A 21,875-nucleotide genomic window follows, 5' to 3' on the forward strand; every position below is an offset into this window, starting at 1 on the left:
CTATTACTTTCTATCAAAGTGAATAAAATAATTGATTACTAAAGTGGTATATATACTGTCTTCATTAAAAGAAACTTTGTAAATATAGTTATGTCACAGATATGTCACTTTTAGCTTGAGTTAGCCTTTGAATGTATTGGTGTTTAATTTCTTACAGAAACAATTTAGATTTAAGATGTAATATAAACTTGACTCTGGCACATTTCTAAACTATATCTTTTACATACTAACAATGGTTAACAATAATCAGCTATTTACTAGCAAAAAAAGGAAAGTGTTAGACAACACAGAAAATAGTCTAAACTGTTGCTTTCTGATATATACTTTCTCTTCACTGAAGAACTTTTTATTAATTCCTTGTTAGTTGGTGAGTATTCTGTTTTTCTGGATGTTAACACAAAGACAGAATTATCATGATACACAAAAGGATTTGCACAACACTTTTAATGTCATTGCCATAGAAGATTTCTGTTCTTTATTTTATTTTCCAAAAGTAATCTATAGCATCATACACAAAAAAGAATCATTAAAATTATAAATGTAACGATTTTTTTTAAATATAAATATAAACAATCAAAATAATTGTTCTTTTTTTATAGTTTGATCATCAATGGCATAATTAATATGTTCAACTGATATAATTAGCTTTTGGGAATTGATTTTGAGCATTGTTCTGAAATAATTTTTCTTCTAAACATTCCTACATAATTATTAAAATTTGTAAAGATGTCTAATTATTAAGCTTATTAATAAACTATAGTATTATCTGTTTTTAATGTTAAATTGTTTAATCATTCATAATAAAGAAATCCAACAGTTTATATCATTTGGATTAAAGTTTAATTAGGCTTATATTATTTATTTTATCAATTGCTATTGATTTTTTAATATAAAAATAACAATAATATATTATTTTCAGATATGAGAATATTCCAGATGAATGGGAACCACCAAAACCACAACCTTATGTTGATCATGTAAGTTTTAATAGCTATTTAAGATAATTAATACGTATAATGTTTTATTATTATTTTTTACTATTAATTCAGGGTAATTTGAGATATTGGCTAATGGAACCTGAATGCTATGATCAATACAGTGTAATGTATGATGCGGGAAAGAAAACTGCTATATATTTAAACAGTCAGCCCGAACCTGTTTGCTTAAAAGAACGTGAAGTAAGTAATTTTGATTTTTGTCTGAGAAATAGTAAAAATTTTAAAATTTACTAAAGTAAAAGTGCATTAAATTTAGATTATCAAATACAGTTTATTTGAAAATATGATTTTAATATTACTTTCAAGTTTAATTATAAATTTTGTTAAAACTTTTGTAAATTAAAGGGTTTATTGTTTTTAAGAAAGTGAAAAATTCAAATCTTTAAATAAACTTTATCTGACAGTTTAAATTTAATAGTTCCTGTTCTTGGGCCAAGGATAATATCAAGTTTTGTAGCCTTTTTTGTGTAGTAGGTGATCAAAGTAGGAATAACAAGAAGTGGTGCAGAGTTTGATGGCACTGCAATGTCATCAAACTCTGCTTGACTGATGCACATAATGCTTGACTGGTCTATTATGCATCACCAACCCCCAATGATGGCTCATTATCATTATTTAAGTGCTATGATAACTATAAGTCTCTTATACTACAGAACAGATAAAATTTTCCAGTGAAATATTACATAAAGAGGAAAGGTACCAAATATTAAAATGACGGTTTATGCAAAAATATTTAAATTATCTGTGCCTAACTGCACAACAAACCAGGATGAATATATAAAAAATGTGCGACTCACATTAACCAAATAACTGGAGTACATATGATTAACATTTGAGAATGTTTTCATAGCCCCTTCTGGGCTCTTTCTCAGGCTTCTTTTTTATGAAAAACAAGCTGGCAGTTAACATTCAAATATAAATCGAATGGTAATTGATTTGGAATATGATATGCGCATGCATTCTCCTTAAGATATTTAAATAGTAACGAACAATATGATGAGTTCAATGACCCCAATGAGCGTTTAGTGGAGCCAACATATGCCATTTCCCTATCCCATCTGTTGTCTTTGATAGGGATGCTATAAAAAATGTGTGACTCTCATTACCAAATAACCGGAGTGCATATGATTAACATTTGCGAAAACGTTTGCAAATGTAAATCATATGCACTCCGGTTATTTGGTTAATGTGAGTTGCACATTTTTTATATATCTGTGTCTATAAAGGTTTTGTTTCCATTTTTTTAATAAATGATGGTTCATGGAATCTGTGATTAACAAAAGAAAAAGAGTTTTTATAGACAAAGTTATGTTAAGAAGGACTTCAAAACATATGAGAATGCATAGAAACAAATCCAACAAATCTTAAAAGTGTTTGTCTAGAAAGAGTGGATTATCATAATTTTTATTCAGACAGCTACGAAAAGAATCAAATTTATGCCTTATAAAATAAGAATTTTTCATAAATTTTTTTATTTATAATTTCAAATGCTATCTTCTGATGCAATAGTAATTATTTAGAATTTAAGTGATTCTTGTAATGTGTAACAAGGCATTAACAAGCACAGCTGATTCATAAGGCTACATATCTAATTCATGATGTTCTTGCACTACTACTAACAATTTTTATCCTTTTCTTGTTTGATCACCCAATGTTACAATAATTTAAAACCTGATATTTAATTATTGTTTATTTAATTTTATAATCATATTGTAGGCATTTTATCATCATTTATAATTTGAAATATTTATTTTGACAGGGATGGACTGAAACATGTGTTATGTGGTCACCTCTAGGAACATACCTTGCAACTTTTCATCCAAGAGGTATAGCTTTATGGGGTGGTGAAGAATTTGTACAGATAATGAAATTTAGTCATGCTGGAGTGCAATTTATTGATTTTTCACCTTGTGAAAAGTAATAATAATAACAATAATAAAAACAACAAAAAATTTCAAAAATATTGTATAAAAAATTAAAAAAAAACTTTTTCTTTTAGTTATTTAGTTACATTTAGTCCTATACCAGATGTTAAAGAAAATTCTCAGGTTGTAATTATTTGGGAAATTAGGACAGGCATGAAGAAAAGAAGTTTTCATACTCAGCACTGGCCAGTTATAAAGTAAGTATTAACTAAAATTCAATACAACTAATATTTATGAATATTTTTGCATTTAGGAATATGTTATATTTATGTATTTTAAAATTAATTTCAACTAAGATTTAGAAATTTATTTTAAAACTCCTAGAAAACTCTTGAGAACTTTTTGGGTGTTGTTTGAATTTTTTAATAAGTTATTTTAAAGTAGAAAAATGCGGAATATGACAGCTCTGTTAGTTTTAAAAACTTTTATTTTGTAACATTTAAGAACTACACAACATGTCAATACAACTGGAAAAAGATTATAAAAGGAAAGTTGTTTGTACCAACACATGTCTTATATAAAGATTTTTGACTTATATAAAATGTTCTTTAAAGATAGTTTACTATTGTAGAATATGAAGATTAAATATCAAAAGTATTTTTAGAAAAAATATATATAAAAAAAGGAAATGAGGAAATTATTACTACTAACAATTTAATGGAGTTCATTGTTTTATTTGAATTATTCATTCACTTTCTATGAATTTTATTTATTTTATATTATTTTTATCTTTATTATCAATGAAAGTTTATTAATTTGTTCAAAGAAAACTAGATATGAGTAAATATTATTTTCAAAACTTTTACATTTACTACTACTATACAAATTATATAAGGAAATTTATCAGAAACCAAGTTAGCTGACATAGATAATAGGAATGTTTTATATTTATTAATGTTCTCTTATATAATGTATTGATTTCATAATTATTTAAAAATAAATATATTAGAATATTATTTCTGATTGTTCATTTCAAAAATAATAGTTATTAAATTTTTTAAATAGATGGAGTTATGATGATAAATATTTTGCAAAAATTGGTCAAGATGTTTTGAGTATATACGAAACACCTGTAAGTAAATAATAAAAGAAATTAAAATTAAATATTGATAATTTAAATACTAAGTTTTAAACTTTAAGATATTTTACATTCTAACGATTAAATCTGTAACCTAAATGATGAAGTTGCACTATATCAGACTGTTACTGACTTGACATATTGTAGATTTGTCCTTCTGACTTTTGAATATTATTATTAAATAGATAACTGTAACTGAAGTTTCAGTTACAATTTTTAAAAATGAGGGGGGGAATGTAAATTTAAAGCAATTTTATGTATTTGATTTGTAATGTTTTTACAATATATTTTACATAATGCTTGTAATTTTTAAATTTTAATAATATATCAAGTTTTAATTTTAACATTTTATTAAAATTGCATATTTTAAAAAATGTGATAAATAAAAAGAATCGGTTATTACATTCAAATAGAAAATATATAAAAAAATAATTTTATATGAAAACTTTATATTATATTAAAGGTTTTTTCATGCAAACTAACTGAATGACTCATTCAATCACTCACTCACCTGAAATTGCTCAGTAGAAATTACTTCTTACAGAAAGAAAAAATGATATCATTGAAGTGAGGTATTGAGTACAGAGAAAAATCTGAAATCTCAACAAAATAAAATAATTTATACACTACAAGTCATCAAAGTTTAATTTTTTATGCCACTTTAACAAAATTAGATCCGAGTGTTTGATTTTCTCATCTTCCTATTTTCAGAGATGAAAAAATTAATCACTCCAATATTCAAAGATGTTTATTAATGTTATTTTTCTCTGCATTATTTGAGATTATAATGTTTTCTTTTTCCTTATTATCAATTATTATTATTCATAATAATTTTGGTAATAGATTAAAAAGATCTAAATAACATGTAAAACTTATATTTCTTTCTTTGTGTGTGTTTGTACGCTAAGGACTTTGCCCCTTACAATCTTCAGTGGTCCAGTCTGAGTTTTTCATCATTTAGCAACATTCTCTGCATTTTGTAATTTAAAACATATTTATATATATAAAATTATTATTTATTTATAATAATTGATCATAATTATTGAAATGGATTTTCATTTAATATAGAATTAATAAAACAATTTAATACATACATACATACATATGTCATCTATATTACATTGAAAATTTATGAATCTGATTTAAGAAAAATTTTTTTTCAGTCATTTGGCTTATTAGATAAGAAGAGTTTAAAAATACCAGGATTAAGGTAATATTCTAATCTCTCTATTGTTTAGGAAAGCATAAATTGTTAATAGGGAAAATGAACATATAATAATAATCATAGTTCATATTAAGTTTTAATAATCAATTTTTATAATTCAGAAACTTCCAATGGTCTCCAACCAGTAACATAATTGCTTATTGGGTTGCTGAAGATAAAGATGTTCCGGCACGTGTGACACTATTAAAAATACCTAGTCGTGATGAATTGCGAGCCAAAAATCTTTTTAATGTTGCCGACTGTAAAATGCACTGGCAAAAATCAGGAGCACATTTGTGTGTTAAAGTTGATAGATACAGCAGATCTAGAAAAGAAAAAAATGAATATAAATACAGTGTAAGAAAATTTAATTTTTAGATGTAAGATTTTTTAAAATGATTTTTTTAAATTTTGTATTATATATTACAGGGAATGTACTATAATTTTGAAATATTTTATATGAATGAAAAGCAAATACCTGTGGATAATATAGAAATAAGAGGTAAGTGCCTACTTATTACAATCAATCATTTACTTTCTACATGTAAGAGTTACTGTAGTGTAGTACAGTACAACAAGCATGCAGTATTGTACCATTAATCCTGTTGCTTAAAAACATCTACGAATGTCTGCCGTTTCTTTCCAAATTTTCCATTTAAGTTGTCTGGAGCAATCACATGTCAAATTGCATCAGTTACAATATTTTTTCAGGGATGACTGGATGGCTTAGTGGTCAAGGTGACAGCCTACCGCTCTGGGAGACCTGGGATTGAATCCAGATGGGTTGAAAAACTCCCAAGAAATTTTTCGGGGGGTGGTTCTGCTGGATATGTTGGTCCCTGTCTCTCACCACCTGGCCACCCCATGGCCTGGATGAATCCATAATGGGCTTGCTAAAAGAGGCCCACTTAGTGCCCAAAGGGTGGAAAGAGTTAAAAGAAAAAACATTTTTTTTCAGGAATTTCCTGATTTGTTTAAATTCTGTCCTTAGCTTCTATTTGGGCAGTGATTTTCAACCAGTATGTCACAAGAGGATCATAAATGTGCCATGAAAATTTTTGAAGGGGATTAAATAAATTATGTTCAAAAGAAGTCCAAAGAATAAACAGTGTTTATGTCAAAATTAAAATCTCTGAACAACTTATGTAATCAATTTTAATTGTTATAATAAATAAACATATGCATAATGTAGTAAAAAGTATATATTTGTAAGCAAAATTATGTGTGCATAATACCAGGTTACTTCATTTAAAATGAAATTTTCTTTAAATCAAAAATGTATCTATAATTGTCCATATTCATTTCAAATTATTTTAACTTAGAAATAGGGCGACATTGGGCAGGTTTCTAAAGGCAACTCTCGTGCCATTTTTAAATGCAAATTGAGACTTAATATTAATTGTTTTTCTTATGTAAATGAAAATTATTAATTTAAATAACTGTCATAACCTGCTGCTATTTTAAGGAACAACAATACCGTTTTATTTAATTCACAAAAAATATAGACAAAAAAAAATTAGGTTAAGTGGCAAGTAATGTGGCAACAGAATCTTTACAAACACAATTTCAAATTATATGATTTTTTTCTGCATATATTTGTGCTGTGGAAATTTAATTATAGGTTCAAATATGCTGTGAGATAAAAAAGGTTGAAAAACACTGTATTAGGGTAAAGGTGGTCTTATCTTCTCCACTGCTGTCATTGTCTGAATTCAAACCAGTAGGGCTGATTGTTTAGATTACCATATTTTAGTGAATATAGGAACATGCTGTTTATTTTTGGAGCAAAATTGGCACTAGTTTCTGTGAAGTATCTAAAAACTTTATTACTTGTAAAAAAAAACTTTTATAGTATCAGAAGCATTTTTAAAAATTTTTGTTAGTGACTAGATATTGTATCAATACATGTAAATTTACGTTGGCACGACAGTACAGTACTGTTATGTGTGCCAGATTGTTTTTATTAATAAGAGAGAGAATACACTTTATATGCAAGGTGTATTGTTATAAATAAAGCAGGATGTGTTTCAAAAGGATAAAACAAACAGTTTCTACCTATAATGCTCTTATTTGTGCAGAAATATGGCATGTTGTCTGCAGATTCTTTCAAATGTCAGCACTTCATCATTAATTGAGACAAATTTCTCTATATTTAGTTGATGTTTACATGCACTGGAATTTTGAAGTTTTTTCACCATGTTTACAAATACCATGCCAGCATTATGTTCATTGGTCTTTCTTTCAGAATATTGAATCAAGTCTGTATGAGTCCAGCTGCTGCTAATTGTGTCAGGAGACATTTCATTTCATGATTTCATACTCATAAAGCTAGCATCTTTGAGAGAGAGAATAATTGGTTGATACACTCTATTATGTATTTGCTTGATGTCAATGGTAGTGTGCCTTGAAACATTTGATGTTGGAAGCATCCAGTGGCTGAAGTAAAGCAGTACACTTTGCAGAAAGTTAATTTTTGCTGCAGACAGAAACTCAAATTTTACATTGCTGAAATTTCTTTGTGGTAAGGAGTATTATCATGCAGTAATAGCATGAAATTTTTTCGTTCTTATTGGCATCAAATTCTTTCAACCACTTGATAAACTAAGGTATAAAGATGACCTCTTTGAAAAAGCCAATCTCTTGGGGTGTAAAATTGGATTTTCATTATTTGAAGCTTAAGTTTAAAGTGCTTAGAATTATGCTTCCTTTTCTGTATTTTATATATATATATATATATATTAAAAGCAAAATGTTCTGTCCCCATCGAAACTGAAACCAGCACTTTACAAAAAAGCAGCATGTAAGTAGGTCACACTGTGTCACATGTGGGATCTACAATTCATTTCTTAAAAGGACCACCTGTTACTTGTGGACTTGGCTGTTTGTTTTTGTCTCAGGTCTTTGCATGGGGTTAAAAGCAAAATGTTCCATCACCACCCACCACCCCATACAAATAAAACAAATTTAAAAATTAATTTGATTTAAATTTTGAAAATTTCAAAACAACTTTTAAATTGTTTTTAAAAACATTTTAATTTTCAATTGATTTGGTTTTAATTAGTTTTGATTTAATTTTTAATTTGGTTTCTGTTTCGGTGTAAAGGCCAGAGTTTTAATTATTATTTTTAATTTTAATTAATTTTTAGCTTTAATTTATTTAGTATTGTTTTAGTTTTTATAATTATTTTTAATAATAATTTATTTATTATTATTTAATTTTGCCTGAATTTTTTGAACCCTTAATTACAATTTTTTAATTAATTGCAACTAGTTTTTTGTGATATAACTATTGAAGTTGTTTTAGTGTTGTTTTGCAGAAAAGATAATCAAATTTAAATTTTAATCTTTTTAGTAATTTCATTAATTTTTGTCCTATAAATTTGCTTGCTTTAAAAAAAAGTTTTAAAATTTTAATTATAAGCAATTTAATATTAATCGAACTATTGGGCTGTTTAGTGTGGGTATAATTAAAAAATAACAACAACAAAAAGAAATAACATCAATGTTTAACCTTGCATATTTAGTGTGATGTTAAATTACATTTAATTAACAATAACACAGCTGTCACATCACAAAATGTTCAAATAAAATTGCATTTGTTTGTACACTGGCACTGCAACCTCACTGCATGATGCTGTTATGTCACTTGGAAATATGAAAACTGATGACATATGTCAACTTACATTGTTTTGTACTTATAACTGTATTGGATCTTTCTCAAGTTGGATGCAGGACTTTTGCAGGCATTAAATCAGAGATACGATGAATGGTTTTGGAACATATGTGAAGAAATTTGTGTTGGTAGATGGCAGTAATTTCCATATAAGTTTCCAGTTTCTATATGAATTTAATGCATGAAAGATTTGTGTGTGCATATTTTGTGGCAGAGTGCAAGGCTGGTGCCAAACCAGGGATTGTATTTAACAATAGAAATATTTAACAAACACCTTAAACTTTGAAAAAGTTGCTACTATATAACTGCAGCTGTATTTTTCCAGTGTAAAATCCTGCCAAATTTCAGGCTTAAGATGTTGACTTATATGCCAGCATATATGGAAGATTAAAATATATAAAATGTTAACAAGTCTTTTAAAATTATAATTTTCTGAATTTATACTTGCTAAGTTCACAAAACATTACTTTATATAATGGAATCTGATTATTTTTTAAAAAATTCTATGTTATAACTAATTTTTATATTTTATTGGTGTATGAATGATGATAATTTTATATATTTCATTTACTATTACAGATAGCATTACAGCCTTCGCTTGGGAACCAGTTGGAAGTAAATTTGCTATAATCCATGGAGACAGTCCACAAATAAATGTCAGTTTCTATGAAATAAAACCTGGAGGAACTATTAGTTTGTTAAGTAAGTATTATAAAATAATGAATGTATTAAATAAAATAATATATTTTTATGTGCATATTTTAATTTTTGAACGTTTACTTATTATATGTATGAAAGTGTTGTTATTTTTTCAGAAAAATTTGAACGCAAACAATGTAATCATTTATTTTGGTCACCAAATGGACAGTTTATTGTATTGGCTGGATTAAGAAGGTTATAAATTGTTTATTCATAATTTTTTTCTTTTTCTCTTTTATTATGTTCAAAAATGATTTTATTTTATTTTATTTTTAGTATGAGTGGTACTCTTGAATTTGTTGATACTTCTGATTTCACAGTCATGTCACAGGCTGAACATTTTATGGCAACAGATGTTGAATGGGATCCAACAGGAAGATATGTAATTACTGGTGTTAGTTGGTGGATTCACAAAGTAAGTGTTTTTTTAATTATAAAATTCTTAAATTTTTATAGGATCTTAAGTGAACACATTTTGAAGTTTTTCAATTTCAGTCAAAATTTGATTTAGCATTACATTTTGTTTGTCTCTGAACTAGCCACTAAATTTAGCACAGTACTAAGCGTAAACAAGAAGAATTACATAAAGTAATGAAGTCTACGCAAGTCTGATAGTTTGAAAATAATGTGATAACCATGTAAAACTAAATTTTGTAGTTCATAGATGCTGAAGATTTCTCTTTTTATTTTTTAAGATTTGTTCACAAGTATTGTATTCATTAGCATTTTATAAAGATAGTACTATTTAAAAAGGATATATAGCAGTGTTTGACTGTATGTTGAGAATTTTGAATGTAAATCTTATTTTTTTCAAAATATGACTTACTAAAATTTGCTGAAACTGTTTGAAAAAAAATTCTAAATTTTGATACAGTTTGAGCAAATGCAATGGAGGCGGTCAGTGACTACTTTTGGTCAAATTAACTTCAACTCAATTTTCAATGGCACTTTTTCTATCTGAAAAGTGAGATAATGGTATTCAAATAGGAAAATTACTTAATACAACATTACTAGTGAGCACAAACTGCCTTTAGAGGATTTCTGAAGGTGCTGAGTTTAAATATTTGGTCTATTTTTTACAAAATTTGATTGGTTGGCCAATAACCATTTCGTATTTGGTCGTGGATAGTATGTTAGAGTTAACATTAGAAAAAATTGGATATCTTGAATTATCTTCTCGTGCAGGAGTAAGTCAAAGACTATTTTCTCTTAAAAAGCATCAATTCCTGTCTGCTTGACCAATGAAATAAAAACCATACCATCCAAGTATCAAATTATTAGCAAGGTGGTATTTAGATTTAGAGTGGAATATTGAACATTACATTCTAAACAATTTGCTTGAGGAAGACAGTAAGGCATTGTTGAAAGTGCTTGTTTTTATATATGTTGTATTAATTAAAGAAAGTTTTAACACCATAAAACAATTATTTATTGTGTTAATTGTGAAATTGACTCAAAGTGTACTTTTGATTTTAGTAATTTCTGCTTTGTGTTAATTAGAATTTTTGTTGTTAGAGATGAGTTGATTTTGCTGGAACCACAAAAATTCCAATTTTTATATAATGATACGGATTTATAATTATAATTTAATTACATCAATAATATAAAGCATTTAAAAAATAAGTGTATTAATTATTGTAAATAATATTTATAACTCTTTTAGACTTCATAAAAATAATAACAATATATAATTAGTATTTCTGTGTAAATCCTAACATTGGTTTATTGGTAACGTTAAAAAGTACTAAAAATTTGTTTAAAACAAATAATTTACAATAAAATTTGTTTTTTGTTGATATGATCTATATTTAAGATAATAAATGAACAAAAAGTTTTCATGTTAAAATATTAAAATGAGTTAAATATATATTTAGGTGGATAATGCATTTTACATATGGTCATTTCAAGGAAGATTATTAAGGAGAAGAAATATGGAACGTTTTTGTCAACTTCTTTGGAGGCCTCGACCTGCTACTTTATTATCCGAAGAAAAAATTAAGGTAATTACACTACTATTAAATACATAATTTATCAATGAAATTTCAAAGATTGCAAAAATTTCTGGATTGTAATTGTAGAGTAGAATTATTTTTTATTAAACTTTAAAAATATACAAAATATGAAGAGAAATGCAAAAATAATTTGAAATACTTTGGAACATTTTTCTCATATCACAAAAATACAAACACAAACACTTAATGGGCTTTATCATTTATTCGTTTTTATTCTGAATATTTATTATTATGTGATTAGGAGATCTCAACTCCGGAGGAATCTTTGAAAGTAATTTTTTATAGTTTTAGAGCAGAGAAAGAGCCTTTAAGTCTACCCTAAAACTATGAAAAATGTTTTGTGCTGTAAACCATGTAAGATGCTTTTTGCATAATAATTTTGTCAATGTAAACCTAATTATTTTATTAGATCTTTTTAGTCAATCTTTGCAATTGAAGAGAAAGTAAACTGCTTATTTTGACTTGCAGAATTAAATTCAATAACAGCTGTTAGAAGAAAGAATGCTATTCAGTATGGTAAATGTGTCAAAACAAGTGTTATCTTTAATTTTGCTAGCTACAGTACACAGTTCATTTTCTCTCTTACTTTTATTAACATTTGCAAGTCACTATGGGATTTGTAGATAATATAATTCTAAGTTATATTGATAAAATTATTACTTAAAAAACTTGAAAAGTTATGCTCCTAAGTAGTATTTACTGCATAGTTTTAACATTTGTTTCAATAACATCTTTAGTTATTGAAGTAGAAAACTACGTACAGACTTTTGGACCATTCTTTTCATCATCTGAAATATTTTGTTGATCAAAACATTAAAATTTTATTCTTTGTATTTGCTGTTTTTAATGTATTATATGATTAGCTTGCTGTTATTACAATTTGCTTTATCCATCAAATAATGATTAATCTCCTGTCACACTAGCAATAAAATAAAAGAACTTTTAAAACATTAATAAAATATCTTCAAAATTACTCTGTAAAATTTTATTAGTTATCTAGTTTATAAACTATAATTGTTGAAGGTCTTTATCATTGTGAGTTGTGTATGTAGTTATGATTAGAAATTCACTTTTAATAATAATGATGTTGATGCAGATAACATATGTATTGATAAGTTTTCAAAAATATTAATCTTTGTTTATAAAAATACTCAAAATTAAACAGTAATAACTTAACCTGAAAACACCGAAACTTAACTTAAACCTGAATAAAATGGAAACCTACTAAATTGAAAGAAACTTCAGAACGGTAATTTTTTTATGTGAAAGTTGATAATTTAACCTGAATAAACAAGAAAATTAAGATTTTGCTTGTAGACAAATAAATCAAGTTGCCTCCAGATATAATGGTTATTGCAGAGTACGACAAACTGCATTCGGTATTCAAATACCTATCACAAGTTCTCAGAAATACATTTGAAAACTTTTTAAAATTAAATAGTTTTTAACTTTTTGCATTTAAATACTTTTCATTAGTTGGAATCACTTCAGATTAATATGGACTAAATCTAGTAATAAAATGTTTCTTGTATGTAATAGAAGTGATTTTATTATAAGAACGAATGTAACTTTTATCTGGTATAATTTAAAGATAAAAAAACAAAAATACCGAAATCTGTTTAAATGGAAACTTGCCAAACAGAAAAAATATTCAGTGCAGGGCAATTCTTGTTTACACAGGTTTTACAATAAATACATTTATAATAAATGGTTTTTCAAAAAACTGTTTGTTCATACAAAATAACATGTGTTTATTACAAAGAGGTAAATATAGACAGATAATATCTTAAATATAGCATAAATTTGCATTACTATAATTTAAATGTGCGTTATAGTTAAGATTAGATACTTTGTTTTTTTTTTTTTTACAAGTCACCTATCTTACACCATACACACACTTTAAATATCTTTGTATATTGTAGTTATATAATTTTATATTTATTTATTGCAACACTATTACAGTTTGAGGATCTTTTAAATGTTTTTATATGTGCATTTATTGTGATTACTAATTTTATTTTTGTTATATTCTAATATAAATGAAATTTTTCCAATTTTTATATTGTAAAGGAAGTTACATCAAGAAATTAATTCTCTGTATTTGTTAACAGTTAAAATTAATATATAATATGCTAATTTTAAATTGCAAGTTTACTATTAAAAATAATCGTTTTTTTTTTTTGTTAATAATAAATAACATTTTTATTTTTCAGGAAATTAAAAAGAATCTGAAGAAGATTAGTACTCAGTTTGATATTAAGGATCGTATGACATTAACTAAAGCTTCAAAGGTTTGTTTTTGTCATTATCATATTATTTCAATAAAATGAGCAAATTGATGATGAATTTTTTTTCAAAGTTTGTTTAATATAGTCAGTTGAATAACAGATACAGCAGTAATTTTCATTTATAATAGTGTTCTTTTCAATGAATTATTATTATTGTAATATGAGGTTTTAAAATAAAGTAAACCTGCACTAACTTGGACTAAGGGGGTGAAAGTTGTCCAAATTTATTGAAGTCCAAGGTAGTGGAGTGTTTTATGATATGGAATATGAGAACGTGGATATACTGTACAATAATTTATTATGATCAACTCTGTAGAGAAGTTTTACTGAGGTTTACACTGCTGAACTTATTATTATAGGAAATGAGCTCAGAAAATTTCATAAGAAACAGTAAATGTACAACATTTAGTGACTTAACTACTACAGTAATACAATGCACAGTATTGCAAAGACTTCAGATATCAAAAACACTCATTAATTATAATTTTTCTATTGACAATAAATTTTAACTCTTGAAAAATTGTACAGTAATTTATGTTAAGTCTGAGTTAGTGGAAGTCTACTGTATATTAAAAAATGAATTATAATTTATGATTTGACTTAATTTATTAAAATCTTTACACATTCTGTATACATGGATTTTATTTCGGAATAAAGTATTAAATCAGTTTGTTGCCAAAATGCTAATTTAAAATTTGAAAGCATGTACATGTAAATATATTTAGCTTTATTTATACAATTATCATAAGGCACTTCAAGCAGTTTATAGAATAAATTTATTAGAGCTACCCTCTGGTAAATAATAACCCAAAATATACATTAAATATAATGTATATTTTGGTTTTATATATTATTTAATTATACATTCAAAATTTAATCTACATTTGTTTAAACCAATTATTTTCAGGAACTTGTTGATAAAAGAAGAAAAATGATGGAAGATTTTAGAAGTTATAGAGAGAGAAAAGAAGCAGAATTTGCCGAAGAAAAGCCTCTCAGATTACGACTTCGTAATAGTAAGTAATGTAATTATTCATTAAATGTAGAGTTAATTTGACATAATGTGTTTCTAATTTATCAAATATTTCAAGATACTATAGATTGCATATTTAAGTAAGTTAATTCATTTGAATTAATATATATATATATTTTTGCAATTTTTAAACCAAGTTTTTGATTTGTAAAGTTAATACATTCAAATATACATTTAGTATAAATTTTCTATCATTTAGTGCATAAAACTAACACTTTCAAAGATGGATAGAATTTTATGCCTGATCCTTCAGGTTTATACAAGCAATATCATTTTATATATGGTATTTTTTATATAATATAATTTTTTTGCACACATATATATGCATAATAAGAAATTATTTTGTAGAAATCTTTTTTGCAAAAGTTTCATTTTATTACCAGTCTTATAACATCTACATTATAAATCAAAAATATGATAAAATTTTATTGAAATATATTGTTATATTTAATATAAATAAATTTAAATACATATAAATTTGTTTTCTAAACTTTGATACGAGGAAACTTTTTTTAATCATAAAATCATTAAACTACTACTCATATATAAAACACAAATTTGATTTCATCAAATAGTTTTTCCCAATAATAATTAAGTTTACAAATTTAATATGCAATAAAAATTTTATTCAAATGGCTTAGAGGGGATGTGTTGTTATAACTACAAAATTAGAAAATCTTGATGTTGTTTTTTTCTTGAAGTTGTTTTTTTCCCTCTTTACACTTTGCAAACATTCAATGTGCCTTCCTCTATCAACTGAACATCCAGTCCGAGACGTGTCATGGCGATTAACCACTTTGAGGGTTTCCTTCTATACTCGTGCGATCTCTTCCTTCGGTTTTTTGGTGATTTAGACAAAAACTTGTTCAATCGGATTACTTCAAAATAACTTCCGAACCAACATTTCCAATTGTGTTAAAATGACTGTTTTAACAATGAAAATGTATCATTCTAATGAATAGTACATTGACATTTTAGAATATTACAATGTTGGCAAATTTGGGATGGTTTTCAAGAACCTTTCCATGTTTGACAACACTGTCTCAAGAAGCAAAAATTTTTGAGTTGCCGATTCCAAATAAATAAATAAAGGAATAATAATAATTTTCTGCCACTTTATCAAGCTGTAAAATTGTAAACTTATTTATTTCCCACCCTGTATAACTTAATTCATTTGAAATATAAATAAATATAATAATAGCCTTTGCAGAATTTAGCCGAATCTTCTTCTTCTGAAGTATTTTTGCGTAATTGGGTTATCTGTAGTATATTTTCTTAAAAATTCTTATTCTTCTGAAAATCAATAGCTTTTCAAAATAAAATTGATTTATTGGAATAAATTATCTTTTTTAGATTAGTCAATTTCGAAAACTTTAAAAAATTTATTATTATTTTTAGATTTACATAATTATGTATTATACATTACATATTTATATAGATTAAAAAATGATTAGGCTATTGATTATGATTGATAAATGCTACTAAGCACGCATTCAATTGAAATAATAATATTTTATTCCGGAAATATTTTACCCTGCCAACCTATTTTTAGTTAATTATACAACCATAGGAATCAAGTCTGGTCGAAATTAACGTTGTCTGGAAGCAAAGATCAGAGGTAGATCCAAATAATATACAATTGGGACTGCAAGGTTTGGGTCCAATTCTGAATTGTGACCGTTGTTCCTTTTAAAAATTTTTTGTATTAATGAAATTATTTTAATTATGGCATAATGTAAAGATTAAAATTCATGTTTTGGCCATTAATTTTGGCTTTGGTTGTATTAAACATAGATTTTTGTTTGCTTTAAATAATAATATATAAGAATTAATTTTAAATATTATTCCTTAAAAAATCCCTAAGATGATAATGTATAACAACAAACGTATTATGCAAGATTAAGTCTTTAAAAATAGATGTTAATATATTCAATGCATTTTCAGATATAGACACAGACGAACTAGATAGTGAATATGGTAACCTGGAAGAAGAAATAGTGGAATTTTTAATTAAAGAGGACACAACGGTCATCGAAGAAGAATAATAAGTGCATTAGTCTTTGGAAATTGAACTCTTCTGCCAGTCGACATTGTCGAATTCCGAATCCTCCTCGGAAACAGCTGTGCTTGAAAAGATTCAAAATAAAACTATTAGAAGAAAAAAATTTTTTTAACTTTTTTTGTTGCAGATATACTGCAATTTTGGTATTATTGAGAAATGTACGCCATTTTCGACCTTTTTGGTGGCTTATTTCACGAACCGTTCAGAATACGAAATTTTACAATATATAAGTTATTTTATTTTGTATCTATAAAATAATATGGTTTTTGTAATGATTCGAGAAGTGGTATGTTTTTATTATGAATGCAATTGAATTGAATATAGTGTTAAAAGTATGCAAAAAAAAAAAAAATTAATAAAAATATTAATTTTTGTATTATTTAGAGTTTTTCGTCTTATCGTATCAAAAGTGTTTTCTATATTTGTATCCCGCCAGCATATTTTATGTTAAACGGCGTTACTAGAAAATAACATTTATCATCTCGACAGATTTACATTTATAAATTTAAGAGAAGTAATTAATTAATTAAAATAATTTTGTGCTTTTTTAAAATAATCTGGTGGCAGAAATTGGATTTCATAAGCGAGATGGGGAAAAAGTCCATTTAGTTGGGTAAAATCGTTGTTTACACAATCTCTGTCAGAGGATCTAGACATTTTACTAGATTAAAAAGAATAGTTTGAACGTAAGAGTAATGTTACAAAAAAAAAAAAAAAAAGAAAGCTTTCATACCAGTGGCACGTTATACTGCGAGGCAAAAAAGGGGCAATTGTCTGGGGCTGTCATCAACAGGGTGTCCCAAACGAATCTTTCGTAAGTAAATATTTCTCCCCGAAGAAGTGTCTGAAGTCAACACTGTACTTGGGAACCCCTAATTAAAAGTTCGGTTTAAAATGATTTAAGTTATTGTAAGTAGGTCATAACAACTATAACATTTAACCTCAAACATCTGGGTTTTTTTTGGTATGAGGGCACGATTTTCTCACCCTCTTTGAAGCTTAAATACTGCGCTTTTCGTGGATATTTTCTGAAATTTTGCAAGGAGGTTTGTGTATTAGGGAAATTAATGCTATTAAATTTTGGTGGTTAAAGGTCGACTAGGTGGGAAGTTAAATGGAGTAGTATATCTCGAGTAGGGTCTGACTTAAATGTTAATAACGAGTAAAATCGTCATTACAAGTTTTTATAAAACCGATCCCCACCACCCTCAAAATTACGTTTTTTTTGCCATTTTATATTAATTAAAAATATATGTTTTTTTAAATAAAATATCGTAACAGATGGCGCTACCAAAGTTTTAAATGTTACCGGGAAAGTGAAGCAACTCTTTGCTGGATTTTAGAATATCACACTCGAGGAGATGCCTGAGGGTTCGCAACGACATGCCGAAACAGTTCATCCTTTTTTTTCCAACAACATACTGCAATTTTACTGTTTCTTATTCTTAACAATAATTTATTTGAGTTATGGTAAGTTTTATACGCACCGCTATTTCCTTAATTGTAGATTTAAGTACTCTTATATTTAAGTCTTCAGCTTCTAACGTAGACTAACAACATTCAAATTCTTTATCCAAGGCAGAATGGAACACGTTCTGCCTTGGACAAAGAAGGATGGATCGTTTGTCAAAACGGCGTCAAATGGGCCCTTAATTCATGTGCTGGAGTAGAAAGTGACGATGAAGATGTTCTCGTTTGTGAATTTTATCGTTAATTTAAATAAAATTAATTAAATGTAATGTAAAACTCGTAAAAATGTAAAAAAACTGTGCGCTCATCTATTTTGTATTATATCTTAGCACCAGATGAACCAAAATTTTTGAAAGTTGGCAGGATTATTTCTATATATGGGGTATTGATGCTATTAAATTTTGGTAGGTCAAGGGAGTGATGAGATAGGAGTCGAGTTGTGTGTGTCTCGAGTGCTATCAGACTTAAACATTTACTCGTTATTGGAATTTACAATTTTTTTAAAAACGCACCTATATCTCCAAAACATGCCTTTTGCTTTTCTAAATAATAATAATAATAATAATATAAAAATTATATTTTAATAAAATCTCATAAAAGATAGTGCCACACAAAACTTTAACTTTGTAAACTATGAGTGCCAGGGAAGTTGTGAGAGCCCATGCCAGCTTATTTATTTATTTATTGAAATAAATAAATAAATAAGCTGGCATGAACCAAGCTGATAATTAATTATAATAATAATATAATTATAATAAATATTGTTTACACGATTAATTGATTAATGAGCAGCACCGCTTGAAAATACTAAATTCAATAGACCTGTGCTCTGCGAATCGATTTGAATTAGAATGTTTTTAATTCTCCAACATATGATTATTTTTCTGTGGCTATTCTTATTGTATTCTAATAGCTTAAAATATTAAGTTATTTAAAAATGTCTCTAGCGGATAGACATTTTTAATACCTTAAGAATCTAAAGAAGTTAATAGATTCATAAGGATATACAGTAAAAATAATATTCCAGATCTTTTATATATACATTTATTCATAACGAAGTCCGTCGTAAATATAAATGCACTTATTTTATCAACGCTCTTGCCATAAATAACCAGCAAGAGTTGCTCAACTTTCCCGGCGACATTTATAATTTTGGTGGCGCCATCTGTTATCATATTTTATTTTAAAAACTTGTTATATTTTTAAGTATTATAAAATGGCAGAAAGCTTATTTTTCGGGATAGGGATGGGTTTTTATAAAAAATTGTAAATGCTGATAACGAGTAAAATCGTTATTAAGTCCGAACCCTACTGGAGACACACACACGACCCCCATTATCTCTCCACCCCCTCGACCTTTAACCACCAAAATTTAATAGCATCAATCCTCTTAATACACAAACTTCCCTACGAAATTTCAGAAATTTTCGACAAAAAGCACAGGAGTTATTAAGCTTCAAACAGGGTGAACAAAATCGTGCCCCCACACACATTAACATCTGTATATACAGAAATCACCTCGATTTTTTTTATTTTTTTGTATTTCTCGACGTTTCAAGATGTCTTAAGTCAAAAAATGTAAAAATCTTGGGGGTGGGTCATTTTTTTCCGGATCGCCATACTTTCTCTCCGTTATAACAGCCGAGAAAATAAAAATTATAGACCTGTAAAATTCCACTGTCATTCGTCTATCTGATGGTTGTCCTTCCTCAATCTCGAGAATGGTATTAGATAGATGAAAATCGAGACCAGATATGGAAAGGTTAGGAGCAGTAGGCCGGATTGACTGTATACGAACTATCTGTTTAGACCGGAAGTCACATGATTTCAATTCAAAAATTTTCCCCAGAACGGAGTTACATAGATGACCGGCATTACTTTATTGTTATCAGGAAAAGTATGATGTACAGGCGCAAGACACTACTAATTTGAGATCGGGAGCATATGTTTTAAATTAAATAAATTAAAAAACAGGATTAAAAATTGCAACCCGACGAACTTTTGCTCATTTATTATTATTATTATTATTATTCTTTTATAACTAACATTATTTATTTTATAAACTTTTATAAATTCCTTATATCTTTATCAATGTTTTATGCACAACTGTTAAAAGGTATACTAGAGTCTATAGTGCAAATCTACGCAGTCTTTGAAGAGTATATAGTTAAAAGAATACTTCAGAATTACTACATGCAGATAGTAATTAACCATTTTACAGTTTTTACTACTAAATTTCATAATTAAAATTCAAAAAATGTCTAAATAATTTAGGAAATAAAACTTTTTATAATATTTTTGGATACATTTGTTACATCAAACGTGCTTAAAATGTTATTACGTATTTTGTATTAGCAACATTTGACAAATTATATTACTTTCAACAAGTTTTCTATTATATTAGCACTGAAATAATTTGTTCTAAAAATATTTTGGACCCGTCACATAAAATACAAGAGAATCGCTTATAAATTGGTGTGAATATTTTAAATAACTCTAACATCGTTAATTATTCAAGGACGCAATTTAATATTTTGATGAAAATTAAAATTAGTTGTGAAACGTTAAACAACAAAAAAAAAACACATTTAATCCTATTAGAAATTTAAATATTATTAAATAAAAATTCAATTTTTAAACCATAAAAAAAATTTTAGAATTATATTCTCTTAAATTATTTGTTTTCTTGGTAGTCATTCGTCTACTTAGCTTCATTATATGTGGTTAAATTGCTATTGTTTTGTTATTATTATTATTGCATTGTTAATAAAATATTGATTAGTAATTTATATTAGAAAAGTCCAGTTACTCCCATAGAATTCCCAAATTAATTACTATAAGTGGTATTTAATAGACATTAGTAGCTAGAATAGCCCAGTTTAATTTTTTCTCCTAGCATTGATACATCCTCTATTTTAATTATTTACCTTATTTATAATTAATTTGAGTTCATTATTATTATAACAGGCATTAACGTCTGGCATCAAAAAACTGAATGAAGTGTTATTATTATTATTATTGATATAATTATGGTATATTATATTACCATTTCCTCTCGATAGATGGCTCTTTAATAGAATATTTTTAAAATTTTACTGTATTTTTTATTAAAATAATTAATAAATCAGTTTATAAATGGCATAATATATTCTCTAGACGTATTTATCATTTAATAATAAGAATTTTTAATACTAAATTTTATATATTGAAACAATAACTATATTAAAATTATAGAATTTAGCTTAGTTTCAATCATTTTATTTAATTTTCACGATAAATTTTTCTGCGAAATTATTTAAATTATAAAATTAAATCAATTTTTAAATATTAAAAACGAAAATTATTTTTATAAATGAATAAAAATGTCAATTAACATTTCTAGGAATATCTATAATTAATTAATGCTTTAACTTAAATTAATAAAAATCTATTA

At 26.5% G+C, this 21,875-nt stretch overlaps 1 protein-coding gene across 1 annotated transcript in view; it reads left to right on the forward strand.

The window, feature by feature from the left end:
• Nucleotides 1-17,348, forward strand: part of eIF3b (eukaryotic translation initiation factor 3 subunit b) — a 33,578-nt gene extending 16,230 nt beyond the window's left edge. Inside the window, exons 4-18 of the mRNA XM_067285460.1 lie at nucleotides 920-977; nucleotides 1,050-1,178; nucleotides 2,758-2,915; nucleotides 2,998-3,120; nucleotides 3,929-3,995; nucleotides 5,165-5,211; nucleotides 5,328-5,562; nucleotides 5,635-5,707; nucleotides 9,458-9,580; nucleotides 9,694-9,772; nucleotides 9,854-9,992; nucleotides 11,452-11,577; nucleotides 13,803-13,880; nucleotides 14,785-14,893; nucleotides 16,855-17,348. Of these exons, the coding sequence (XP_067141561.1) occupies nucleotides 920-977; nucleotides 1,050-1,178; nucleotides 2,758-2,915; nucleotides 2,998-3,120; nucleotides 3,929-3,995; nucleotides 5,165-5,211; nucleotides 5,328-5,562; nucleotides 5,635-5,707; nucleotides 9,458-9,580; nucleotides 9,694-9,772; nucleotides 9,854-9,992; nucleotides 11,452-11,577; nucleotides 13,803-13,880; nucleotides 14,785-14,893; nucleotides 16,855-16,955 (1,645 nt within the window). The 3' untranslated portion in view covers nucleotides 16,956-17,348. The remainder of the gene's footprint in view (nucleotides 1-919; nucleotides 978-1,049; nucleotides 1,179-2,757; nucleotides 2,916-2,997; nucleotides 3,121-3,928; nucleotides 3,996-5,164; nucleotides 5,212-5,327; nucleotides 5,563-5,634; nucleotides 5,708-9,457; nucleotides 9,581-9,693; nucleotides 9,773-9,853; nucleotides 9,993-11,451; nucleotides 11,578-13,802; nucleotides 13,881-14,784; nucleotides 14,894-16,854) is intronic.
• Nucleotides 17,349-21,875: the final 4,527 nt, after the last annotated feature.

Source organism: Centruroides vittatus, unplaced genomic scaffold (genome assembly GCF_030686945.1).
Source record: "Centruroides vittatus isolate TY-2023 unplaced genomic scaffold, ASM3068694v2 scaffold_2569, whole genome shotgun sequence".
Lineage (NCBI taxonomy): Eukaryota > Metazoa > Arthropoda > Arachnida > Scorpiones > Buthidae > Centruroides > Centruroides vittatus.